The following is a 27,991-nucleotide window of genomic DNA, read 5'->3' as shown; positions in this document are numbered from 1 at the left end:
GCAGACCCCAGCCCCTGTACGTGCAGACCTTCCTTTCTGTAGGGGCTTCTCCCTGGCCCTGCAGACAGCCCCTTGTTTCTATAGGGGCTGCTCGCTGACCCTATAGCCTTTTCTAGGGCACACCCACCCACTGGTCTCTGTAGGGGCTCCCCACAGTCCCTGCAGACACCACCTGGTAGTATGGAAAGCTGTCTCCAGCCCCCCTGCTCAAACACCACAGCTTCTATAGGAGCTTTTATACCATGAGCCCCAGCCCATACACCTACAGACCCACCCTTCTACATGGGCTCCTCTGGTCCCTACAGCCACCACCTACTTTCCCAGGAGGTTCCTCCCAGCCACTAATTTCTACGTGCCACTATAGCTATTCCTATAGAGGACGGCACTCCGGTTACCTGTGTTTGCTCCTTTCAGTTTGGCCCCGCCCCTTCCCCCCCCCCCCCGCAATGACCCTATAGGTACCACCTCCCTTCAGAGGAAGGGAAACCCTCCACACGCAAACCGTCTGTAAACACCTCGCCTGCCTCTACCCACACCACCCCGTTTCTGTAGAGACTTCCTATAGGGGAAGCCCCTATAGGCAGGCACTGCTGTGCCTATGCCATACCACACACAGCCCACGACCCTATAGCTCTTCCGCGTGGGAGAGGCTGTGGCAGCACCTCCTAGCCGCCAGGGGGCGCTGTGAGCCGCGCGGGCCGGCAGGGAGCGGCCGCCGTTGCCTAGCGCCGCCACTTCCCCCCACTCCCCCCCCCGCGACACCGGCGCCGGGGCCTGCGCTGCGCGGCCGCGCCACCATGAAGGCCATCGTCCAACGGGTGGCCCAGGCCAGTGTCACAGGTCAGTGTTCCGCCACCGGGAGGGCTATCGGTGCCGGGGGAAGGGGGAGGCGGGGGCGGGCGGAGCGTGGCTTTGCCACGCTCCGCCCGCCCCCGCCTCCCCCTTCCCCCGCCCGGGCCTCCCTTCCCCGCAGCTTCCCAACGTCTTCCTCAGCGTCGTCCCCTCCTCGCGTTGCCTGTGTGTGTGTGGGCAGCGCCATCCTCCTCCCTTTCTCCCACGGCTGGCGTGCGTGATCGGTCGTCCTCTCCCCCGCCCCCCGGCCCGTCGTTCCCCTGCGTGGGTTTGGCGTGGGTCGGCTTGCTTTGCTTGCGTTGCCGGCACCTCGCATTGCTTGTGGATGTTGGCAGTGCCGTCCCAGTTGCTTTTATCCATGGCTTGTGTGTGTTGTCTCTGTAATCAGAGTTGCCTCCTTGCATGGCTTGCATGCATTGCAAGTATTGGCCGTGCAGTTGCAATCGCCCTCCCTGTGCGGCTTGCATGTGTTGTCACTAGAGTTGTAGTCATCTCCTTGCATTGCTTGCTCATGTTGGCAGGGGTGCCCTGATTTACAGCCGTGCATTGCTTCTGTGTGTGGGCAGTGCAGTTGCGATCACCATATCCTATGTGTCGGGCAGTATAATTGGACTCTTGTGTTGCTTTTGTGTTTCGGTGGTGCTGTCCCAGTTGCCGTTGCCCATGGCTTGCATGTATTGTCTATAGAGCGACACTCCAGTCGCAATCACCTTGCATTGCTTACTTGTGCTCTGATTACTGCTGTGCATTGTTTTGCATGTGTTGGCAGTGCCACCCCAATTGCATTCTCCTGTGATTTGCATGTGCTACCACTGCAATCACGGTCGTCTTGTACTGCTTGCATGTGTTGTCCGCGCAGTTGCAATCACCTTCTATGGCTTGCATGTGTCAGGCGCTATAATAAGAGTTGCCTCCTTGCGTTGCTTCCATGTGTCAGTAGTGCCGTCCCAGTTGCCAGGGACGTGGTTTGCATGTGTTGGCAGTAGAATCAGAGTTGCTTCCTTGCATTGCTGTCATTTGTTGGCACTGCAATCACAGACATCTCCTTGTATTGCTTGTGTGTGTTCGCAGTGCTGTCCCAGTTGCCTTTGCCCATGGTTTGCATGTGTTGTCTCTATAATGAGAGTTGCTTCCTTGCATGGCTTGCATGCATTGGCACTATAATTGCAGTAATCTTGCATTGCTTGCATGTATTGGCATGTATTGTCCTGATTACTATTGTGCAGTGCTTATGTGTGTCAGTGGAGCCATCCCAGTTGCCTCCTTGCATGGCTTGCCTGTGCTGGCACTATGGTCACAGTTGCTGCCCTCCTTTCTTTTTACAGGGTGTTTGAGGCTTTTTTCCCAGTTGCATGAGCCTGGATATAGTTTTAACTGGATAGCTGGTGGTTATCTCAGTTTTAAGATCTTATTTAAATCTTACTACAGTCATCTCAGGCTCATCCATGTTAAGATAATCTAAAAGATTTTTTAGGAAAACACAGTGGATTTGTGATGGTTTGTGTTTTATTGTAAATGTCATTGAAGAGGTTGTGTTTTCCCCTAGGAGCGTGGAATTTGCATGTTGTTCAAAATCTTGTTTCAAAAAATCCATGAGAACTATATCAAATAGAAATCACCTTTTCACAATTAATGCAAAATATGTAGGGAGTGGTGGAGTAGGGAAATTGAGTACATTTATTGATATCAACCAGGTAGATAATTTTTACAAGGATTGGATAGAGTTCTGCCACCTCTCTGGTTAGCACTTCTGATCCAGTTGTAGTAAAAAATCTTTATACAATGTTTTTAAACACTGGAGTAAGCACCTTGAGCTAGTTCCTCACAAATAAGTCATGATCTTGGAAAGACTTTTGAAAGAGGGCTTCTATGTGATCTTTACTCCCTAACAAACTTAAGGCAGAGAAGAAGGGTTTAGAATGATGTTTTCTTTGGTGGTTGTAGAGTTGCCACCTAAAATCAGTACCTAACCTGTGTCATTAAACAAGACAGCACATTTAGCCTTACTTTTCTTTTTTCCCCCTTCCCCAGTGGGTGGTGAACAAATAAGTTCAATAGGACGAGGCCTCTGTGTGCTGCTGGGCATTTCTTTGGAAGATACGCAAAGAGAGCTGGAGCATATGTAAGTCACATATTTCCTTTTGCCTTGTATTCTTTTATTGGTGCATTTCTGACACTGAATCAGCAACACCTGTGCAGTAGCCAAACAAAGGGGGCACTCCTGTTGTGAAACTCGGGTTTGCCTATTAGTTCCTCAGATTTTACCTTGAATACAGGTTTTTCAGTTAGAATTTTTTTTTAATGTTCCATTGGAAAAAAATTGTTTCCATTCCCTGTCTATGTGTTTATTATCAAGAACAGACTCAAAAAGGAAGAAACAAGATGTTGGGTTTTTCTGATCTCCCTTTTTTAAGCATCTGTCCTTTTTACTGTATGAATTTACCCCGAAAGAGTCCATCCTTCAAGGATGTATGAGAAAGCTCAAAGTCTCATTTTAGCTTGCACATGAGAAGTTTTGTTCTTCCAAAAGGCTGGATTGTCTTGTCAGTTACTTTTCTACAAAAGTGAATCAGTTTTGTCAGCCTGGAGGGCTGGCTCTGGCCTCTGTTCCATGGCCACAAAATATTGTGATTCGGCTGGCAAACACGTGCAAGAGAGAATTCTCCAGGGGCTTCTGTCTCCTTCAGACTGTTCATTGTTCTAGGGCTGACCTCAGTTCTTATGAAGGCAAAGAAGAAACAAGTAATAGAGCTAACTGATGTCAAGAAAAGGAAAGACTCAAGCAGTGAAGAGAGAAGAATGTGAACAAGAGTGAAAACAACCCTTAGTAGATATGGAAGAGAAAGTAGAGAGTGGAGATGTGAACTAAAGGTCACCAAAGATCTCACATAAACATGTGAAGCTTCCAGAGAATTGCAGCAAAGCTGAAGGTGTTTTTATTATGACATGCTTCACTGGCTTGCCTTACTGTTTGCTTCATCAGTGTGTAACGTTTTCTCTATTGTTTCTTATTCCTACTTTGGTGAATGTGAAAGATGCTTCTGAATATTGCAAGCGGGTGATCTGTAGCAACTGTGCTCTCAACACCAGGTTGTTTGGATGACTGATGCAGGAAAGGCAGGAAGCCAGCATCTGAAAAAAGGAATGAAAGAAATCATCTTAACCAGGCTCTTCGAGTCCTATTATAAGAAACTTCAGCAATCCTGTAAATGAAACAACAAACATCTTTATCATTAAAACACAGTAGTGACGATGATTTAAGCCTGTGCACTGGGGCCTTCCAAGGCTTTTAACTCATTCGGGAGTCAATTCCGTTTGCCTTTGACTTGCATAAATTGCCAAGGATGTTTTTTGTGACTATACCTTGAGGGGGCTGGACTAGATGGCCTTTAAAGGTCCCTTCCAACCCAAACTATTCTATGATTCTATTCTATGACCATAACAAAGTCTCAGCTTTATTTTATACTAACTGCCTCACCTTTGGTGCAGCATAAAATGTCTGGCTGATGGCTGTCCACAGAAATATATATATATAAAAGAAATAGACAACATATAATACATATATACAATATTATATAAAAATATATAAAATAGAAATATATATAAATATAATGATATATTTGTTCATAGAAATTGAAATGCTTTGCATTTGATATGCTCCCTTGTTTATAGATGCTGCAGATTTGTAGAAACTAAAAGAAGAAACCAAAGACGGGAAAGTGGCATGCATGCAGCCTTGTTATCAATCAAAGTCCAGCCACAGACTGGGTTGCAAGTCTGCCTGCTGCTTTTCAGGATCCATTTGTGAAAGTCTCCTTGTCCTCTCTTAGTATTCAAGCCAGTCAGTTCTGCCCCCCAGATCCAAACATCAGCCTTAATACAAATACAAACAAGTCCCAGTCACCACTTTGCTGCCACCTGCAGTTCTGCACTGTTGCCTGCCTTCCTTCTTTTCATCAGTGGCCTGCAGGTCAAGGGAGGTTTATTCTGCCCCTCTACTCTGCTCTGGTGAGACCCCACCTTGAGTCCTGAGTCCAGCTCTGGAGTCCTTAGCACAGGAAGGACATGGCTCTGTTGGAGCAGGTCCAAAGAAGGGCCACAAAAATGATGGGAGGGATGGAACACCTCTCCTGTGAGGACAGGCTGAGAGAGTTGGGGTTCGTCAGCCTGGAGAAGAGAAGGCTCCGCGGAGACCTTTTTGCGGCCTTCTAGTACTTAAAGGGGGCTTCTAAGAAAGGTGGGGACAGACTTTTTAGCAGGGCCTGTTGCGATAGGACAAGGGGTAATGGTTTTAAACTAAAAGAGAGTAGATTTAGATGAGACATAAGGAAGACATTTTTGACCATGAGGGTGGTGAAACACTGGCACAGGTTGCCCAGAGAGGTAGATGCCCCATCCCTGGAAACATTCCAGGTCAGATTGGACGGGGCTCTGAGCAACCTGATCTAGTTGAAGATGTCCCTGCTGATTGCAGGGGTTTGGACTAGATGGCTTTAAAGGTCTCTTCCAACCCAAACTATTCTATGATTCTACAATCCTGATGAAAAAGTGCTATTGTCATCTGACTTGTGGGGCCTGGTTTGGAAAGAGTGCTAGGAGGTGACAAAGCTGGAGCAATATATGTGAATCATGTTTGGAAACAAGCATAGTTTAAGATGATCTGATTTCATACTGAGTGTGATTTTCCAGTGTGGTGGGAGGATTAAAATTCCCAAAGCTATTCACATGTTAAATAATGTGGCACATAAAATCAGATGGTAAAGAGTAAGTTTTCTTACTTCCTGTGCCGTCTTTATGTCATTCTGTAACTTGCAGTTATTCTGTCCTGATCTCATGCTCTGTAAAATGAACATGTTAATTAATTGTCTGACAATGTTATATGTAAGAGCTTTATTGATTATGGTTCTGCTTAATGTGACGAGATTCTTGTGGTTAAGGAAGGAGGGGACAAAGGAGTATCTTGTTATGTGGAGGCAGAATGAGTATGCATCTGCTTTCCCTTTTGTCTCACCCTGTATGGTAGGCATTGTACCTGTTGATCCTGCATGGAACAATTTAGGAATTACCTTTTTTACCTTCTAGGGTTCGAAAGATCTTGAACTTGCGAGTATTTGAAGATGAAAGTGGGAAGCACTGGTCCAAAAGTGTGATGGATAAACAGTATGAAGTGTTGTGTGTGAGCCAATTTACTCTGCAGTGCATCCTGAAAGGAAACAAGCCCGACTACCACATGGCAATGCCCACAGAGCAGGCGGAGTGTTTTTATAACAACTTCCTAGAGCAGCTAAGAAAAGCTTACAAACCAGAGCTTATTAAAGGTAAGGGCAAAAGGTTGGTAAGGCCCCTGATGTGACCAGTAGAGCTGGTTTGTATGTGCTCTTTCCTGATTGTTACTTTCTTTATTCTGTAGTTTTCTGTCTGTGTTGCAAAGGAGCTGTCTTTACACAGCAGTAGATGAGGGAATGTTACGGTATTTTCACTAGCAGCCCAGCAGGGTGATCATTCCAGTCATCCTCTAGCCAAGCCATTTCCTGATGTTCCTTCTGGAATAGTTTGACATGTAGATGTTCTCACATTGTTATTGGCTCTACAACATGAGCAATGACTCTGACAATGTAACCCAGAGAGGCTGCAGACATGAGAACAAGCCGTGGGGTCAGGCTCTCTCAGAGGCTGGATGTTTTGTGCTGTGTAGCTAGATTAACCCAGGAGGAGCATTTTCTCTGACGCATATGTGGTTAGTTAGGCTTGAAGGCGTTGCTAGTGTGTGATGGACAGCGTAGCTCCATCTGTCACTTTAGTTTTGCATTCTGTTAAATGGTAATTACGACAGTGGGAGGTGTAATGTGCTGCTTGAGAACAGTATTTGATTTATATTATCGTTTCTCAACTCAAGTATGCAACAGTGTTCTCTTTACCAGAAAATACCTGGCTTCCCTTTGTATTTGTGCTCTGTCCACCCTTAACCTCTTCTGTTTGCTTCTTTATTTGCTTTCTGGCCATTTTCATGTTTAGACTTCAATTTTTGATACACTTGCCCAGAAGACAAGTATCTAGAAAAGACTGTTTTTTAAATGGGGGCTATTAATAGATAATGGTCAGCCTTACTTTCATATTGTGCAAAAAAAGGAGAAGAAGGCAGAAAACTTGTAGCTGGCAAAAGATTTAGAGGCTAATCTCCATATTGACTGTAGATGAAGGTAGTTATCCCACTGCCTTCCAGGTAGGCGCAGTGAAATGCACACATAAAATGTCCAGCTTGTGTCAGCTTTCCAGTAGCTTGATATGTTCTTCCAGTTGACATTTGTGATGATAAGGAATGCATTTATGATACTTCGTCCCTGCATCCCATTTGGTCTGTAACACAGAAAACCTCTGTTCTAATGAGTTTGGAGTACGTGCTTTTTGAATCTTTATCTTTGTTGAGTTATGACTAAGGTGGGACCCATTCCTGTGCCTCTGAAACTGGTAACAGAACTTCCTGGGAAGTCAATGGGAATAAAATTTGCTCTGGTAACATTTGATCAAGTTGGACCTTTATGTCCTGGTAAACTAAAAGCAAGTATGGACTTTCTTCAATTTAAATGATGTGTGGAAAGATTGATATCTCTCTGTGTATCTACATCTTTATCCTTGGGCTTTGGAAAATGCTCTGTTTCTGAAATAGAATTTCTATTTGGACAGCAGCTTTTTGAACTTCTCTTTTCAGTGAATAATTGTCATACACCAGAAATGAATAGCCACTGTTGTTAAGTGCCCATATTTTGGTACTTGTTTGCCAGTGCTTCCTGCAAAAAGAGCTTTCACTTCTGCATTTTTTTCTTCATGCTGAAAACATAGATTTAGAGACCCAAAAGTGACTGCCTGTGCTATTGTGTCGGCTAACACATGCATTTGAAACTGCTGGCAGCACTGGAACCACCTGTTAATTTATAATTTTGCTTTCTTTTTAGGCTGTGCCAGTCTACTTTGTGCTGTATCCAAGTCTGTTTATGATCTACGTTTCTGTTGTGCCAATTGCTTTGCCAGTGTTTTGTTTGTTTGTTTGCTTGTTTTATCTATTTGTATTTCTGCGTGCAAAGTTTCTGAAACTTGGTGGTTTCATGGACAGCAGGCTAAGTCCTGTGGTTGCATCAGCAGTGTTTACAATTTCTCTGACCTGAAGTGGATTCGAACACACAGCCTTTACATACTGGGAGGCTGTATGTGAGCAGGACTGCTTGAGTGTAAGTATAACTTTGTGAAATTGTAATACCTGGGCTGTGATTTAGTGTGGCGTGCAAACATACTGAATTCTGCGCTGAAAAAATCCTAAGGAAATCAGAACCTGACTTACTGGGAGGGGCTGTCCTGCGTGCTGCTGTGTTAAAGGGTGATGGGAGGACCCTGGGAAGGAGCACTGATGCAGGAGCTGCTGGGCTATTAAAATAGGCTTAGTGTATCAGCATGAGGCTCTACCTTCTGTCTTCCAAATCTGTATTCATGTATTTCCCTTACACATACACATACGCACACACACAATTGTAGTTATTGGGAGATTAGAGTTTGATTCTCTGGATTGCTGTAGGTGCGCTTCCCTTTGATCTTACAAATTGCGTAATGCATTTTAGAAGAATAATTTAATAATTTAAAGTGGAATTTCAGTAGCTGAGTCAAAAACAGATCAATAAATGTCTTGCCATGTTGCCTAAGAGCCTTGTGTTTTCTAGTCCCTATATTTTTTCAATAGACTAATTTGGCTGTTGGAAGTTGAACTACTACATACATGTACCACTATTGTAGGTGCTGGGCAGGCAGCTCCTCCATCTGGTATCTGGTCTATCTGGAGCTTGCTGGCTAGGAGCTCAGAATAGTAAGTGTTCCCCAAAGAGGAGTGCAAACCATTCTTTCATACCCAGAGCAAGGGGACGTTTGACAAACAAAATCTTGGAAAAGGCTCAGAGCCATGGCTCCTAGTTTAACACAGATGGCTTAAGACTGCTGATGGGCACCCATGGCTAGGAAAGAGAAGGTTGCATCAGAAGTCCTTGCTTGTCTTGCTTCGGTGCTTTTTTGTTGTGAAATTGATTCTTAAACACCTCACTCCACTCTGAGGAGCAGAGCTGGTGAATGCAGGTCTGAATAGTCTGTTGTGCAAGCTAATATCCAAAAACTAGGCCTACCAAGGCCTCTCCCTGTGTGTCAGGGCCTTCGCGCTCTGTCTTGAATGTAGATTTAGCCTTCTGAGGCAGTAAGGTTTAACATGGCCGAATGTGAAATATCTCACTCCCTTAATAGCAGTATTTGAGTAAGTATGAGGGGACTGTTCCACAAGGAGGAGTTTAATTCAGATTAAAGTTTGGTGCAAGTTGAAAGCAGAATTATTCTCTCTGAATAATTCCCTTCGTGAGCATTGTCACCTTGGAACAAGTGCTCTTATCTGGAGCAGGAGTACTTGCTTGGAGTTAATTAGGAATAACTTTGCAAGTAGACAAGCTTAGAAGTAACTTCTGAATAAAACCAGTGTGAAGTTTCTAGGTCATGAAACTTGGGATATGTCAAAAAAATATTCTGTAAGTAAATTATATCTCATTTTCAGGCCTTTACATCGCAGATGTGGCTTCTGTCTCACCTGAGATAAAGATCTTCTTTGCCTCTGAGAAAGGCATGTGTGCCAGATTATAAGGGAGAAGGAATTTGAAGAGATGGGTGTCCAGCAGAATAAACTTGTCACTTTAATTATACTTGTAGGATCCTATTTTATTGCAGAGGATGTTGCAAGAAGGTGATTTGATCAGTCAAGAAGTCTGAAAGTGGGGAAGGGTACTTACTACGTTGAAGAACATTGTGGTATAAAAAGCAGGAAAAGAAACAGTGTTTAAGGGTAAGTTGCTAGTGTCTCCCATGGACAGTGCAACGTCATGTGATAAATTCACCCAAAGTTGCTGGGGTAACAAGCAACATCCAAGAAGGGTGGATTCTTCTCCTTTCCTTCTGACTGAAAAATGAAAATCCATTGAGACAGACTCTTGGGACAGAGAGTTGGAAGAGTTGATGTCTTCACTTTCTTTGCAGTCTTTTGTGCAGAATAGGGATTTGTCTGCATCAGAATTTGAGAAGTTGCATTCAAGGGCAGAGCAACCAGCTCCTCGGCAGTCTGTCTGCCTGTGTGCTGCAGAGCTGATGTGTTCCACCGCTGTGCTCTTAGGTGAATGCAAAATGCAGTGGTACCACAGATGTCAGTCTGTTTTAGGGGAGTCAGGCTTGTGTCTCAACTTACCTCTTCAGGAAACCATAACACACAAATGAAAAATGCCTGCTCTGAAAGGTTATACTAATTGCCATATACTGACACTACAGTAGACGCTGGAACAAGGGAAGGAAAACAGGAGCATGTTTCTGATGCAGGCAGCCAACATTGAGGGAGATTCTGCTGAAGAAGTATCTCTTCCTAAGGAGGAATTAGGCATTGATTTAAGAAGAAATTGTGAAACTAGGTTTTAGCTTTTCCTTATTCTTTCAGGTAAGACCAGACCCTGAAGCTGCAGAGAAAAAAGCTCTGTTACAGTGAGGCCACTTCTTGAAAAGAGCTATGAGGACCACTGGACCACTGGAACCCTTTGGTTTTGTTGTATAAGGGAGCTGCCAGCACAAAGATCAAGAAGCGTCCCATGAGGAAAACACATCCTGTGAAGGGATCATCGTCCCTGAAACTACAGGACACATCAGTTTGTGATAAGGGGGGGTGGCAGCTGCTTCTGACATCGGCTTTCCAGTACTTTTGAAAGCTTGTAGATGAGGGTATGTGGTGGTCCACAAGACATTTTGGATTAAGACCAATAATGGGATTTTGGAACGTGTGAAGAAATTCTCCATCAGTTCACTTTTTAAATCCTCTGAGAGAATGAGGTTGCTGAGACTGAAACCTGCACTGCCTTTCATATTGTGATGGTTGCAGTGAGTAGATGTACTGCAGATGGTAGCAGTGAGACCCTTCCTGTCTTTGAGAGGAAGGTCTGGAAAAGAGAGGCTGTAGAGGAGGGCAGCATTATCAGACATTTCTGTTTTAAATACTGTTTTCATTAGCTCCGAGTCTTAAACTTTCTGAGCTGTGATTCACATTGACCTGGGGTGACCTTGGGTCAAAAGGCTGAAAATTTAAGTATGAGAAGAATGAAAGGGAGGTGTTATAGAAAGATGACCCTTGACAGTAGTGCTGATGCCGAAACAAGATAGAAAGTGCTTGACACATGGGAGTGCCTTGAGTGTTCTGGTAAAGATGGAGGCTTATTTGACCACTTTCTCGGCCTTTTGAAAAAAAGGAACCTGTGAAGTTTACTTTTTTTTTGTCCATACAGGTGTGGGAAGTGCAAAAGGCAGTCCTTTTCTGTGAGTAAAATACAGCAGAGGGGTGATATGATATGTAGAGAGCTATTTGAAAAGTTGTGCTCCCACTAATAAAGTTTAAGATGGTATTTTTTGTTTAATATTCTGTTCATGCATTAGTTTTGACTGGTTTATGTGATCAGCATATGGGTACATCTCTTTCCATATATACTGTAAATATAACAACAAAACTTCTAGGAGCAGCAGCTCAAGTAGGGTCTGCTTGATCTTCCTAAAGAAGCAATGTAACCACTTTCTAAGCATGTCAGTAGATCCTTCCCTCATTGTCTGCATGACGGTGTAGAATCTTGTTTTATTGTGCTTGTCAAATGCAGAAACTGCCTGTTTCTGTGCAGGAACCAGTTCTGTGAGATTCCTGCACTGTAGTCAGTATTTGTTCTCTAAGAGACTCTTACACATTGTGGTGGCTAGACTTCAGGTGTGCAGATAAAGCTAACCAAAAGCAAGCATTGTTTAAGATCTTCTCAGATGAGAGTCATTTGTAGGCATCTCTGAAAATGTGTGGCTGCGTGATTCACCAGTGAAACCATAAGCTACAGGTTTAAGGAAAAAATACCTGGGTTTTCTCTGCAGGTTCTCATCTATCATGGGTGGCAAAGGGGTTGAAAACTGTGTGGGAAAATTATAATCACTGGTTTTTTGATTGCTCTGACATCTTTTCTCAGTAGGACCCTTTACATGTTCCATGCTCCTGCAAATTTATAAAATGAAACAAGTCTTTTAAATTTTTTTACTTGCTTTGTAATACTTTCATCTAAAAAATATTCTGTTGTTTTCTGTAATTACTTAGTAACTCTCTTCTTTTTTTCTGCTGCACTGTTAGCTAGCATTCAGAACACACTGATCCTTTCCTGGAATACTGACAGTTTCATGGTATCTCTATTTACCTGATTTACCCAATCAAGTCAGCTGCACCTTTTTAAAGCAGTAACTGTTGATGTGCCAGTAACTTTTGATGTGCCATTCTTTGATGGCAGCCTCAGTTGTCTCCTCCCTCCAGAGCGTACTGACCCTACAGTGGAGTTGTCAGATGGGAAGATGTTTTCGCTCCTGCTGTAGTAATTCTTGTTAGGTTGTGTGATGCAAAGCCGGACTGCAGACTCACAAAGGAGCACAGAGGCAGGCAGAGGAACCCAAATTCTGGACTCAGAGGATTGCAAACCCTGTCCCTGCCCTTCACAGGGCTGTCCTGGGGGACCCTCAGTCCTGTGGTCCTGGTGTGATGCCCATCCTGGGGAGTCAATGGGAGTGGCTCTCCAGAGTACCTTTTGGACTGAGGGGGGTCACTGCCTAGAGATACAGAACACATGGAGGAGTAGAGCATTTCAAGGTCACACAAGACTTAATGGGATGTTTAGGTGAGGAAGCAAAGGCAGGGAAAAGGGTGGATCTAGGTGATTTCAGGAGGAACGAGCATGGGAAAATAAAGGGATATGAGTGTAAAAAGGGCCAGCTACATGTAAGCAATGACTGGTCAGTATGCTTGTGGCCATGCCCTGCACCTGATGAGCACAGTCTGAGTCTTTAGTCTTCTAACTAAAGTCCATTTCTAACCTTTTCCCTGAATGAGGGACCCACTGTTTTGTGTGCATGTGTGTGAATGGGGGGTCTACACGCAGCAACTGGAGTGGGACCACGGATCCGAGAGCCATGTCTGCAAGTGAGGGTGAATGAGCAAATACACAGCAGGATGAGCTGGCGAGGAGCTGTGGTGGTGAGAGCTGAGTCTGCGTGTGTGTCTCTGAGGGTGAGACCACAGGAGGAACTGGCTCCTGGAGGGACTAGAGGAGTCCTGGCCAGCTTCTGGAGAGACAGGGGTCTCTACTGACAAGACCCGGGTGTGTGTGTCTCTAAGGGCAAGATGGGTGCGGGGAGCCAGCAAACTGCCAGAGAGCTGGGGGAGATGCGTGTACATGTGTGCGGGGCACTCTGCACCAGCAGCTGGAGCAGGGCTGCAGGTCTCAGGGACTTGTATCCCCAGGTGCCAGCATCTGGGGAGGCCAAGATCCACGGGTAGCTACTGGGCAGACTGAGTGTCTAAGCCCAACTGCTGGAGGGGTCTGCATTGTATATATGTACATATTTCCCACTGATGAACCTTCATCCTGATCAGCCAGTGAGGGGTTCAAGGTGAGGCCCTAGGTGCTATTTGTGTTCATGTGAGTGCTGAGTGTGTCTGTGTTTGTATCTGTGCAGCTGGCTGTGTGTGTGTGTATGTATATATGTGTGTGTGTAGCATACATGTGTGTGTGCGCGTGTGCCTACTGGGAGCGCGTGCTCAGCCTTGCTACTGTTTGGCCCCGGGGGTGTGCGGCTGTGGCAGCCATGCCTTTGTCAGGTTTCTAGATTCAACACCCATAACATTTCTCAGCTCATGTGAAACATTGAAGAAGGTTGATTTGATCAAAAGAGCTTGTTGTAGAGACAGCGAGCTGGGACACTGGGCATGAGTTCTCTTCTGCCACCTCCTCTGTGGGGCAGAAAAAGTATGAGGAGTGCAGCTGGTAAAATCGTGCAGCTTTTTGTTCAGTAAATCACATTCCTTTTCACAGTAATACTTCCTTGAATCATGCTCTTCCCCCTTCCCGTTGGCATTTCTGTTGTTGTGACTCTTCAGAGATCAGTCCAGGAACCTTTTGTTTGGCTGCTGGACCATTGCCATCAGACTCTTGTGCAGCGCTATAGTTTTTGACTCTGCCACAGCTTGTATCTCTAGCTTATGGGGTGGCTGTGGCATCCAGCCTTTGGAAAAGCATTTGGGCAGTAGATATATTGTGATATGGCCCATATGTGTTGGACAGGGCTGAACATGCCTTTTCTTTTTCCTTTTAAGCAAATACCAGACTTCTGTCTGGCTTACAGGATGTGATGGGGAAAGACTGAAAAATCTTCCAGAGCTATTTGACCCCAGTAACACATTTGTGAAGAATCAGGGCAGTTTGCTTTGACCTGTGTTCAGTGAGGGACATCTCATGTTTCCCTGGAAAGCTGCTGTGAAACCATACAAAGTCTCATGTAAATATTCCCACTGGGTGGTTGCTCCAGTGAAGTTTGAGCCAACGGCTTTCAGCATGTTCTTGCTCACTGTCCAAGGTGGTACTGGAAACGGTTTTGGTTGTGTCGCTGAGCAGGCTCCAGGCCTGCCTTCCCAGTAAGTGAGACTGTTCCAGTCTATGGATAACTGCTGTCTGTTTGCTGCAGTACACTTTTTTCTCTTCCATGCATTTGTATTGATATGGTAGTGTCTGTTCTTGTTGCTGTCCTTCCCTTCTAGGAAGGTCTAGAAAGGCTACTCAGGTGTGTGGGTCAGGAGAAGAGAATATGTGGGAGTGAGCAGTCAAGTAGGCTCAGCCAGGGGTGGGGTGAGTTTCAGGAGTAGAAAGCTGGACTAGAAAAAATGGAGCAAGGAAGTTTGCACAAAGAAAAATGAGATGTGAGGAGAAAACAGCATACAAAGGGATGGCTTTTGTAGACTATACAGGATAAAAATGTCATGGGTCTGTTGTGATGGAAACTTCTCAAATACTTACCAAAATGTGGTCTGTGCCTCAGTTGGTGTGCTAATAAATGCCATTGATGACAAATGACATAGACATTTCTGATTTCAGAAGTGTATTGCTGTGAAGTAGGCAGGGTTGAGGGAGTAGACACTGTCTTTTTTTCCACCCTTTTTGCCAAAGTCTTGTCAAAGAATGGCCTAGATTGCAAACAGGAATGAAGAAATTGCTGCAGCAGATTGGGACTGAGCTGCACACCAATATCCCTTGCTCTGGAGTATTCAGTGTCAAATGCTTCAAAGTAGTCTTCAAGTCTTTTTATCTTTTGCTTGTATATAAGATTTCTTCAAAACGTCAGCTAGTTAGCCGGACTGGATCCCTAGGCTTAGCCGTTACATCCTTTAAAATTTCATCTACCTGTGAGAACTATCCTGCTTATCCTGAACAGTGAACACCTTGATTATTCGTAGACTTGGTTTGTTTTGTGGGCATTTCTGTACTTAGGTGCCTATTTATTGTCTCTGAATGTCAGACCACATAGCTGGGTGCACAGAGACTGTTTTTTCGTAGTAGCTTTCTGCAGTTTGTTAGTTGGCTGTCCTTTTATGTATTTTTTTTTCTTTTTAGTAGCATGTTTGGTAAAGGTTTTGGTATGTGTTATCCTTGCAAGAACTCTCAGCTCTTCTTGTCTCTTGCCTTTTCAGATGGTAAGTTTGGTGCCTACATGCAGGTACACATCCAGAATGATGGTCCTGTAACAATAGAATTGGAGTCCCCGGCTGCCACTGTTGACCCTAAACAGGTAAGTGAGCCAGAAGGTCTGTCTGGAAAGGATGGATAGGGTGTGCCACCTTTGCAGATTTGTAGCATTCCTGTTATGAAGCAGTATAGCTTTCCTTAGACATGAGGACCTTGTGCTTCCTGTGCAGCCTCTGAAAAGTTAAATAATTCCATTGTTTTCTTCAGTTCCCTGGCCTGTTGATAGCTGCCTGCTGTCCTGGTAAAGGTCGTGCATGTGTAATGCAAAACAGCCTTTTTGCAATTTATTCTTGCTCATCATTAAAGCTGCTTTTTAATCATGACTCCTTTACAATGTTTTTAATGTCTGGACCGCCCCCTTTTTTTTAGTGAAGTTTCTTGACATTTAGGAGCTTTTGCATGTGGGTGGCTGGATGGAACTTAAGAGCTGCCTCTCCCAGAAACAAGAGAACAGTAAGTTTAAGTACTGAATTTAAGTCTGGTGTGGAGGGGAGAGTTAGGTCTACTGAGGAACAGCACAAGCTATGCTGAAAACCATATGCAGTTTCTCATCCTCTAAACACAACGGTGACCAACTTTTCCAGACTGAAAGAGAAGGAGGAGGGATTGTTATTACCAGCTGTGCTTCAGTGAGGCCACACCAACCCTACTTGTATAACACTTCACTAAACCTTGTTAAAATTTTATTGCAGTTTATAAGAAGGGCATGAGGGAAGAATCAAGAAACTACAAACCTGTTAGTCTGACCTCAGTACCTGGAAAAATTATGGAGAAGACTATACTGGGTGCCATTGAAAGGCATTTAAGCGACAAATACAATCATCAGGCACAGTCAACAGTCATGGGTTCATGAAGGAAAGGTCCTGTCTAACTGATTTGATATCCTTCTATGATAAAGTCACCCACCTAGTGGATGAAGGGGAGGCGGTGGATGTAGTTTTTCTGGATTTTAGTAAAGCTTTTGATACTGTCCCTCGCAGCATCCTTCTGGACAAGTTTTCCTACTGTGGGATGAGCAAGTTCACGGTGCACTGGGTGAAGAACTGGCTGAAGGCCAGGGCTCAAAGGGTTGTAGTGAATCTGTCTGGGAACCGGCCACCAGTGGTGTTCCTAAGGGCTCAATTCTAGGGCCAGTTCTGTTCAATATATTTATCAGTGATCTAGATGCAGGAGTTGAATGCACTGTTAGTAAGTTTGCTGATGGTACTAAACTGGGAGGTGCTGTTGACTCTCAAGGGACAAGAGGCCTTGCAGAGGGATCTGGATAGATTGGAGTATTGGGCAATGATTAATGGGATGAAATTTAACAAGAACAAATGCTGGATTCTGCACCTGGGGTGAACTAATGCTGGGCACAAGTATAAATTGGGAGCGGGGTGGCAGAAGAGCAGCCCTGCAGAAAGGGATGTGGGGGTGCTGGTTGACAGCAGGCTCAGCAGGAGTCACCAGTGTGCCCTGGCAGCCAAGGGCACAAACTTCATCCTGGGTACATCAAACACAGCATAACCAGCCGGTCAAGAGAGGTGATTCTCCTGCTGTATTCAGCGTTGATGCAGGCTCACCCTGAATATTATGTGCAGTTCTGGGCCCTACAATTTAAAAACGATGCGAAGGTCCTTGAATGCATCCAGTGGAGGGCAACAAAGCTAGTGGAAGGGCTTGGTCCTATGAGGAGCGGCTAAGGACTTCAAGTTTGTCTGGCTTGGAGAACAGGAGGCTGAGGGGCAACCTCATTGCTCTCAACAGCTTCCTGAGGAGTGGAAGTAGAGAGAGAGGTGCTGAGCTCTCCTCCTTGGTACCCAGTGACAGGATGTGGGGGAATGGTTCAAAGCTGCATCAGGGGAGGTTCAGACTTGACACAAGGAAACATTTCTTTACTGACAAGGTGGTCAGTAAAGACCGGTGGAACCGGCTTCCTAGAGAGGTGGTCGGTGCCCCAAGCCTGTCAATGTTTAAGAGGCATTTGGACAATGCCCTTAACAACATGCTTTAACTTTTGGTCAGCCCTGAAGTGGTCAGGCAGTTGGACTAGATGATTGTTGTAGGTCCCTTCCACCTGGAACTTTTATTCCTCCCCTCCCCCTTCCCCTCCCCCTTCCCCTCCCCCTTCCCCTCCCCCTTTCCTTTCCCCTTTCCTTTCCCCTTTCTTTTCCCCTTTCTTTTCCCCTTTCCTTTCCCCTTTCCTTTCCCCTTTCCTTTCCCCTTTCCTTTCCCCTTTCCTTTCCCCTTTCCTTTCCCCTTTCCTTTCCCCTTCCCTTCCCTTCCCTCCCCTTTCCATCTTTCTAGCTGCAGTTTGTCCCTTGTGCAGTGATCTTAGGAAATTACCTGACCAGTTGATGAGCAAGATAAAATCACTTTTCTGATTGAGTCTGTCCTTGAGTCACCATTTAACCATCATTCTTCTGAATTAAAAAACAGACATTCAGGTTTTTCAGTCAGCCATGTATGTTTATACCTGTTCTTTTAAAGCCTGCTTATAGGTTCTGTGATAACTGCAATGCAATTGGTGGCTGTAATTGGTGGGAATTAAGCATCTCCTGGGTATTTTGCATATCTCAAAATTTCATACTAAAGGCATTTGGAGCCTACTGGGAAAAGAGCATGGGAAAGCCTAAAGAAGCATCTCTTGTTGCCTTAAATGGCTAAGGTATCTTGGTTTGGAGTTGGTTTCATTTTACCTCCAAATTCTGTTCTGTATCCTTTTGTGATGTTTTAGCCCCTGAAAGAACTAGATCTGGTCCTGGTCTTTCTTTCTGTAACCTCACAGCTTTAGCACAAAGAATTCTCAGCTCAATCCATGCATAATTAGCAGCAGCAGCAGTAGCATTTGGAGTGAGGAATGATTGTGCATGTAAGCACTCACATCCTGACTTGGAGGAATTGAGCTGCTGCCTGATTGACCTCTGAAATAGAGTCTGCAGAAAGCTGGATGGCAGAGAAATGGAGTGCTTTGAATGTCTCCTTTGAACTGTTCATCAACCCTCAAGAGAGCTATGGCCCACTGTTTTCAGGTGCCATGTTTATGGTATAGACTTGTTAAGGCTGAGGTTTAGTTGTGGTACTTGTGGCAGTATTGACCCTCTGCTTTTGCCACTCCAGCTCTTTGTGAAACAGGAAAAGACTTGTTCCCTTCATGCCACTGAGCAATGTTTACTGCACAAATTCTCTATGCTCTTGCATGGCTGTGTGTCAGGTGCAGGTGGCCATATCCTTTGTATAGCAGCATTTATTGTAGCTTGCAGTTGAGGGCATCGGTGGCAGGATGGATGGCAGCATTGCGTCCTGCTGCCTGTGACTATGAGATGGAGCCCTGTGGTGTCTTGGTCTCTAGGGCAAAACTGGTGACCAGTCTTTTTTTGCTCAAGCAGTCTAGTGGGACTCATTGGTGTAAGGGTAGGTGGATCACTGAAGGATGGCATGGTGCAGTTTCTGACTGAAGTGAACACTGAGAGAGCTTTTACACCTGTTGTCCTGTGTGTGGGTGTAAAATAGTACAAGAATAATCACCAGGGCATGCTGGATTTTGCAAGTTTCCAGCTCTTTCTTGGGGAATATTGGCTTGTTTAAGGGTTTTGCCCTCACAGTTACCTGCTTTTCCGATCTGACAACACCTTCCTGGTGCCATTTACATGGGCTGAAAACTGGAAAGGGTGCTGGTTTTCAAACTTTGTCTGGCATGAATTCCCTGTTTAATGATCCTGTTTCAGTCTTGCCTGCTGATTGCCTTCCTTTCCTCCTAAACCTCATTCTTCATCAGCAAAGATGAGGCTTCTTTTGCAGGATGTGCTTAGAGCACTGTCATTTATCCTAAGGTAAGGTTTCACCAAGTATCTTCTTACTGAGTCTGTGCCTGGACCGTATGAAAAGGAGGACAGAGTCCTTCTATGGGCTGAGTGGATTCTGAACAGTCCTTATATGAGAATAAGAGTAATGTAAATTTGCTTACCTTCCTCCTGCAGTGTGTTGTCCACACACATTTCATTAGCCACCCTCAGTTCCAGCTTGTTTTAAGTTCTGATGTGGGGGATTCTTGTTTGTCACAGAAATGGATGAGCTCTTACAGTGGCACAGACACTGATAAAGCAGTCCAGCCATGTGTGCTTTGGATGCACAAAGAATTTAATCTATGCCATGTTTCAAAGAACCCCATTTACTTGAAAGTTGGCAGCTCTTTCAACTGTTGCTGGATATCTTTTCCGGCTCATATCGGGACCTTAGCACACACTGTTGGAAGCACTGCTGTTTCTGACACTCTTAAGGGTCCTTTCCTGATATTATTTGACATGTGTGCCATCATCTTTCACCCATCATACAAGATGTGGGATGAGTAAGAACCAATTTAAATGTGTCATTCTCTTCTTTCTTCCCTGCCTGTTGCATTTTTTTTTGCTGTCATACAGTCTGTTGATTTGCTTGTAGCATGGGAACTAAGGCTTAGAGATGGTGTGTTTTTTATCTTTTTGCTTTCTGCTTTAGCAAGAAGAGATAAATAACCATCCTGCAGTGTTTAATGTGATGTTAACAGAAAGAGATTAGACAAGTAATTGCTGATGAATAGCTCTTTTATGTCATTGGATGTGACAGTGAAATACCTTTTTTTTGAGTGATCGTCTGTGGTTGTAATTGGTAATCTGATCTTTATAATTCCTTAGCAATGTTATTAGTAAAAATACATTTGGGCTAATTAATCCAAATGTATTTTTATATTCCTTGTGCTAGAAAGGTATAAATAAATAAATAACTTACAGAATTAATAAAAAATTAATAAAAAAAGTATGTCCTCCTCATACAATAAATATATGTGTGTGTATGTGTATATATTTTTTAAAAGAAGTGTGTGTATATATATAAAAGAGAATATCCCAGCTGTTTGTGAAACCCTAGCAGGCAGGGGAAGCTACTACAGTTCAATTTATTGTGAACTGCTTAGTTCTATTGTCATCTGATTTAATAGCAAGCAAATGAATTGAAAGTATGAAGTAAATCAGAGTATTCTTAGACCAGCAGTACTTGGTGATTGCTGGGCCTTTTCTGAAGACTTGTGATTATTTTGGAATTGGGACATGTGAACGTAATAATAGAAAAAGAAAAAATAGCTTGCATTTAATTGAGCTCTTAAAGCACCTCTTTGGTAAGCCTGATGTACAAGACATTTTGCTTGAAAGGCAACACAGATTAAAAACTGGATAAGAAATGTGAAAACAAAAAGGCATAAAATGGGAGAAGGTCAATATATGCATGCAGTGATTCTGTTCTGAGTTCAATAATAGTGACTACATTTCCTACATAGTTTTTGAGAGTAAGGATAGGTCAAGTATTTCTCTTCACTCTTGGCTATGATGCGGAAAACAAAAGGATTTTTCCTAGTTTTCTAGTACAAATCACAAGCATTGTCGTTTCCAGCCTTAACTGGGGAAACAATTTTGGATGATCTCTTCTGAACTTACATGCATCCATTTGGTTAATTACAGAGGTCAGCGCTAAGAGTGTAGCAAACTTCTGTGCTGTCTTGATGAAGTTTATTGTGATAATTGCTGAGATTGTTAGCTATGCCCGGAATGCTTTGTATATTTATATCTTGTTTTGGGGAAGGTTAGGAAGATGTACTTTGTATTTTTTTATAGGAATTTGTAGCTAATAGAAGTAGCCAGTCAGAAATGGAGCAGGAAAAGGCTTTAAAGGGAGGTGATATGGTCACAACTCAAAAAAAGCTCCTTGAACTTAAAAGCATTATGAATAATTGTGGAATTCATATTGGAAATATTCTGTGCATTTTTATTCTTCTGCTGGGGGAAGTGGCGTAGTAATTTCAGTATTTAATGCATATATTCTAATTAGATGCTGAACTGATTTCTGTGGGCCTGTTTGTTCCAATACTGTCCAGAAGGAAATAAACTACATTGTATTTTAAACCATATTTTGGAACTGGACACTGTAGTGAGAGGGATAAGAAGAATGAAAGCCTTGGAGTAGATCTTTGTTACTGAACTGGCCTGTATCAGTACTGTAAAGCAGCATGCACATGCTTCGTTGATATGAGGAGTAAATGATAATGTAATGCCCCTTGGAAAAGTCAGTGTTTTGAATGAGAGAGGAACTTCTCAGGACTGACATTTAAGTAACTTACCTTTTTAAATGGCAGGAGGATGTTGATTATAGAAAATCCATTAAATGAATTCTACATAAATATTCTATTATTTATGCCTTAAAAAAATTCTCGTAACTGTGTAGCCAAAAGTGATTTCTCTGCTGAACATGGAAAAAAAACAAATCTAGTATTTTAACTTTTCTATCACTTTTCAGTTAGAACATTTTAACCTGATGTAGCTGAAGGTGTTTGTAGTTCCCCAAGTATGGCGTTGCCTCAGCTTGCATTTTCATTCTAGGGAGGGGTGGGGATGGTCTTGGAATTGTGTGATCAGTAGCACGGTCCTGATGCAGCTGGTGTCAAATATCTTATGATATTAATCTAAGATAAATGACTGTACAGTGATGGCCCCTGTCTGCAGTGAATGGATTTTTCCTGTTGTCTTTGAATTTGTTTTTTGTCACCTAGTTTTTCTTCCTTCCCATGTGAACATATGCACCGTGACAAAAAATAAACTACAGTCCTCTCCTCGGCACTGTCAGCTGACATTTTTTCTAGATGCTGTGTTGCCAGCTTTTGATGTCTCTCTTCTTCCAGTTGCACTGTTGTCAAGGTTACTTTGAAGAAACAAATCCAAAACCAGTGAGTTCATTGTCTTGTACTGAAAGTTTTGATGAGGAAAAATGAACTGAAGGGAGCTCAGCTGGTTATCTATATCCCTGGTGATAAAGAGTGGTTGAGGAAAACGAGTGGGGAAGCCATGCAGCTGATAAACTGCTTGGCTAAGGAACTTTTCCAAGACCCTGGGCAGTGAGTTAGACCAGGCTAACTGATGAAAGGCTGGTAGCACTTTTCTTGCCTCAGGCTTTGGGTCTGTATAGTGTAAGGTCATTGTGTGCTGCTCACGTTTGTTCTAGGAACAAAATGAAGCATATAATTCCTTGCCTGAGCTGCTCATTGGCCAAAAGGATTTTGTCCTCAAAGAGAAAATAGCTCCTAAGATGACTTTGATTGTAAGTCTAAGGTATAGATATGTGGAAAGGAAAACAAAAAAGTTAGATGATCTGCCATCTCCTTAACAGATTGTGAAGACTACCCTTCTTCTGTCATGACCTTTCCATTGATTTATTTTTGCAGTAGACCTCTGATAATAATTTTATCTCAGTGCTATCATTTGCTTAGTGGCATTAGTATGAAACTGCTAAATTTGTACTGATCTGTGGCACTTTGAAGGATTGGTCTCCCTGAAATGTAACCTGTCATTAAAGTTGTTGTGATTTTTAAATTTTTTTTAAGATCTGAAATTGTAGCAGCTTGGCGCACCAGTACTGAAATGTAAAACACACATCTGTAGATCTTGTTGTGGTTTGAGGTTCTAGAAACATGAACACTGCCATTGATTTTCTGGCAGACTGCTAACAAAATAATTCTCTTGTTGTGTCAGTCACTTCTTCCTGGTGTTATTCATGGCTATCGCAAAAGGAAAAGCTGTCTCTAGAGCGGCAATCAGTGTCGGTGTACAAAGTGATCACAGAGAAAAAGGAAAACAAAGGGTATGTTTCTGTATTCAAGAAGGTAGAACTTCAAGGAAGGCTGACACTAAGGCCTTTCTGAATGTGGGAAATAACTTCAGCAAAACAAACAACCTAGAGAATTATTAGCGTTTTCAAGTGGGGGACTTGGTGTGCCAGTTTGTTTGCATATTTTTGCTACAGCAAATTGATTGCAAAAAGTGATGTGACATAGTATTACAGCTGACATAACGGCAGACATTTCTGCCTTCGTGAAACCTTCTTTCACAGTGCAGTCTAGCTTTCCACTGTAATTATTCATTTTTTAGCATTTCATGTCTGTGGTGTACTATTAAATTGAGTCAGGCTAGAATTTGTCAAAGCTGTCAACCCAAATGTAAATTTTTACCTTTCTCAAAACTATTACTCTGTACGTTGGTCAGTCTGCTGGGGACAAAGCAATGTCCACATGGTTTGAGATTATTAGTTCATCAGTAGTGTCTCAGCAATGTAAAGTATCTGTATTATAATGGGATAAAAGTTGCCTTCTGAGAGAAGGAGGACTCTTGCATTTTTGTGCATGGTCATGAGGTAGATGGTCTTAAACACTTGAGATGTTTCAAGAATTTTCTGACTTCTTTCATGCTTCAAAAATTCAGTTGTGTCAGACCAGGTATTGATCCACAAAGCACAAATTTTGACTGCTGGCAAGGGACTATAATGGACTTCCATCTGAACAGCTGATCGGTTTGTGTTGTTTGGGTTCTGGGCAAAGTTGTAACACAACGTGATTCCAGGGTTCTGTGGATTGAGGTAGAAGAATTGACATGTACAGGTTTACATTATTCTCCATGTGAGTTTTCAGGCATAGTGACTCCAGTTATGTCTGTAGTTAAGACTGTCTTAATGGATTGAGGGGCGCTGTTTCTAATCCTGTGCATGAATTTTTGCCTATATACATGTCATAGCTCAACACACAGGATGTCTGGTCTTGTGTTATAAATATGAATATTTCAGCACTTGTGGAGATATAACTGCTACACGCTGCCGACTAGCCCAGCATTACATCTTAGGCACACACGGTACTTTTGCCATGAGACAGTGCTGCTTCTGCTGTAAGATTCCCACACTTTGAATCCTTAGGAGCCTTCCAAGATGTCTCAGAAAAGAATGAATTTTGGTTTATAGATGTAAAGCTGAGTTAGACACTTTCTGTACAGTTCCACCATCTCCACAGCTAGCCAGCAAACATCATAAGGCAGTAGCCGCAAACGGCTCATATTTCTGCAGATGAGACAATGAATATGGAACACACTCTATGCTTATATGGAAAGTATTAAAGCTGTGTTTCATTGAGCCAGACTTGTGTGTCTGAAATTTTATTCACTGCGATACTTTGGTATTTGTATTAACTTTGGCAAAGTTAACTGTTGTAACTTTTTTCAATTCACTGGCAGGTCTTTTGTGGCGGAGTGTATTCCTATAACACCTCCTTTTGAATTGCTCAAGCACCTTATAAGCACAGAAATGAAAAAATTAAGAGTTGTATAATTCTTTTGTTGCTTGTGTAATAATAATGAGACTATATTTTGAGTACAAAGAAATGCATTTTAATCTTTGTGCCTGAACTTTCATTCATAGACTGATCACTGTGTATGCACAGATTGGAGAGCGTGCGTGTGTGTGTTTATATCCACAGGTGCACACAAATCTTTACCTCTTTCAGTATTATATGAGTTTTAGATGGATGAAACAGTTCATAAATTAACTTTAATTTGTTATAATTTTAAAAAAAGTAAATCCTGTTCATATGAGACATGGATAAATATAGCTTACCAAATTATCCTCTCCCCTCATCTAAATACACTTTTTGTATCATTTTTCTTTGAGCTAGGTGAATACTGTCAGATCATGCCAACCTGGGAATTGTTCTAAATATTCCAAGGTTATTCCTGCTCCTGTTTTTTATGCATCTATTAAAGGTTTTGCCCTGTGAGAAAGAGATGTAATTGAGTAGTCATGAGTAGAGCTTTGGGTCTGCTGCAGAGCCAGGCGTGAAGATGGATCTGGATTTATCACTGTGTATCTGCTTTTTTGTTTGCCCTCTGCACTACATTGTTCTCAAACTAATTAGTTACAGAACTAGGTAACTTATGAGGTCCTTTGTGATAAATATACGTGTCATAACTTTGGACACTATCTGTTGCATATTGTTTACTCTAGGATATAAATGCTACTCCTACAGTAGAGGAATACAGAGAATATGGTTCCCTTGTACATCAGAATCTATGTACACATATAGATCCATTTATAAAACTATATGTAACTATATATACTTCAGAAGTCTTAGTGAGCATGCTATTTGCCCCCAAGACCATGTTGGAAAACGGCCAGTGTAGGCATGTTTGAAATGGTAATATGACATGCTATCATATATTGAGCCATTTCTGCCTTTATATGTAAATTATGTATGAACAAGTATACATTATGGATGTGGATTCTGTATTGCATAACACAAGGTTCACAGCATGAATATGCTACTATTTTTCATGTTTTGAAAATCCAGGGTTAGCTTTATTGGGTTAGCTCACAGCCTTCTCAAAGGTAACTCAATTTAAACTGTTGGTGTTGTGTGTCTTAGGCTTTTTCTTCTTTCAAGTAATAAGAAGCACTAGTTAGAGAAGGGGGATATCATGTTGTTCAGTAATCACATTATTTACAGAAACAATGAAGTTTCATGGGGTTATAAGTTACAGAACTACAAGGTAATGGAAATTTTTTTCAGTATCATTATTGTTGAAAAAGGGTCACTGCTAGAGCCTTGGTGCCGTAGTGAAAGAAGGGGCTACAGATTGCAACAGCTGTTCATAGGTTTGTTTCAGCAGGTTTGACTGTGGTTTGGCTTGGTATTGGGGGGTACTTTGCAATTACTGACTCCTAGGCTGAGGGCCAGTGAGGAATGTTGAATATCCACTACCTGCTCATGCAGCTATTTAAATGCGTACAGATCTGTATTTTGAAACGTAGGAACTGTGCTTTCATGTCTCTGCAGCCAGCAGCTAAAGTAGTGTGCCTTCCCTCTTCTGGTACATTTTTGTACCATAAAGATCACTGAAACCCCAGTTCTGTTTTCAGCAGCTGGATGACCCCAATACCATTTGCAAAAATAAAACCCAACTGCATAGAGACCATGGGAATACTGCTAGTTAAGGTTGAGTACCTTTAATACTAGAGGCTGACAAACTTTTGTTTCCCTTCCTACAGATGTACTCACTTCCTCGATTACCTTTAACATTCATATATATATACACATATATATACATACATACATAACAGTGTATATAGGCTTGTTGGCAGAAGAGTATTCTGCATATTGTCTAACATGGGACTTAAAATATTGCCTGTATCATGGCCAACATGTTTGTTACTTCTATGCATGTGACTTAAGGACTGGATCATGCTAGAGAAACAGATACATTGTACTCTGTCATTTCACGTAGTAAAATGAAACTATTTTAAATTTTTAAATAGCCAGCTAAGAATATTCTGTGTTAGGCTAGAAGTCCATGTGTGGAGCTGTTCAAGGAGGGTGTGTATATGTGATATAAGGTACAAGGGGATGCTATGCATCCTCCCAAGGCTCTACAGTCTGCACTCTTAGCTCTTACTGACTTGGAGCTCAGATTTCCATCTTTATATGCATCTTCCATCAGCCTGTCTAATTCATAATCGACACACATAATGTAGCTTATTTTATTCTATGAAGTTTTCATCACAGAAGTTGTTTTCTGGCCATGAAATTATGATTTATGACTAGTATGCTTTATCTTGGGGAAACTGTGGAAGCAGTAGAGAAAATCAGTAGATTAGATTATAGAAGTTACCCAAATGGATAAACTGCACAAAGTGTAGTGATTTAAATAGCTATCAATATGTAGTGTCCCCAAAACCTACTGCTCCTCTGAAAAATGGGAGAGATGTAGAGGTGTCAGCTATGTGCAACTTAGTTTGACTCATAGTAGCATTGAAAGCATTGCTACTGAGAGGTGGCAATTAGCTGAGGGTTTTGTCCAAGCGGATTTGAAATTTTTATTCTGTATCCTAGGTGATGCTAAGGCTCATATATCTCTTTCTTTGGATAAAGAGTAAAATAAATAAAATAAATGTATTCTTGTGTGCTGGATGGCTGAAGTTGGGATACATCTGTTGTCAGCAAATTTGAAACTACAAAACTTTCACTTAAGACCCAAAACAGAAGAGGAGTTTGGTGGAATCCAGCTCCCCCTTTTGGTCCTTGTGTTTTATTCTTTTCCATGTTTGCAGATTGTGTTGGGTGGAGAAGGAACTCTGAAAAGCAGAAGGTAGTCCTTTGTATATGTGCACTTTTCTTTCATACTCAGCGAGTGATCATTTTAAGAGTATGATGATTCACTGTCTTCAAATTTCTGAAAACTTAAGCCTTGGGTTTTTTTTTTTTTCTTTTCTGTTTGATTGGTATATGTACTGGTGTTGTGAATCTGAGTTGCAAGTTTTATACAAATGCTCACATTTACAATTTTTTAGAAATAATCTTCTGAAATTATTTTATTCCATGAAGTGTTTTCTCACTCTCCTTACTTTGTGAATAGCTGACAAAACTTGAAAAACAGCAACAAAGAAAAGAGAAGACCAGAACCAAGGTGCCCTCTGAGTCAAGTAGAGAAAGAAATACCCCCCGTAACAAGGATGACCCCAGCGCAAGCAGTGGAGCAGAAGGGGATGTGTCTTCGGAAAGAGAGCCTTAGCTCATCCAAAGCAGGTGTCAGGTTTGGCTTTTCCACTCTGTAAAGCTGTGTCCTCCTGCTTGGCAGTCTCTAACCCTGGGTGCTTTACTGAAGCAACACATGCAGAGGGTTGCA

General features: G+C 42.6%; 1 protein-coding gene across 1 annotated transcript; it reads left to right on the top strand.

Moving 5' to 3' along the window:
• Window positions 1–797: 797 nt before the first annotated feature.
• DTD1 (D-aminoacyl-tRNA deacylase 1) lies at window positions 798–27,991 on the top strand (the record flags this gene model as incomplete). The annotated part of the gene is made up of 5 exons (XM_081997585.1): window positions 798–840; window positions 2,884–2,974; window positions 5,935–6,170; window positions 15,440–15,537; window positions 27,722–27,991. 5 exons carry the CDS (start codon window positions 798–800, stop codon window positions 27,875–27,877), a joined length of 624 nt encoding a protein of 207 aa, XP_081853711.1. The 3' UTR covers window positions 27,878–27,991.

This window comes from Phaethon aethereus (genome assembly GCF_964289735.1).
Source record: "Phaethon aethereus genome assembly, chromosome: 3".
In the NCBI taxonomy this organism is placed as follows: Eukaryota; Metazoa; Chordata; class Aves; order Phaethontiformes; family Phaethontidae; genus Phaethon; species Phaethon aethereus.
The sequence above is the reverse complement of the archived record's forward strand: the minus strand, read 5'-3'. Positions and strand labels throughout refer to the sequence as shown.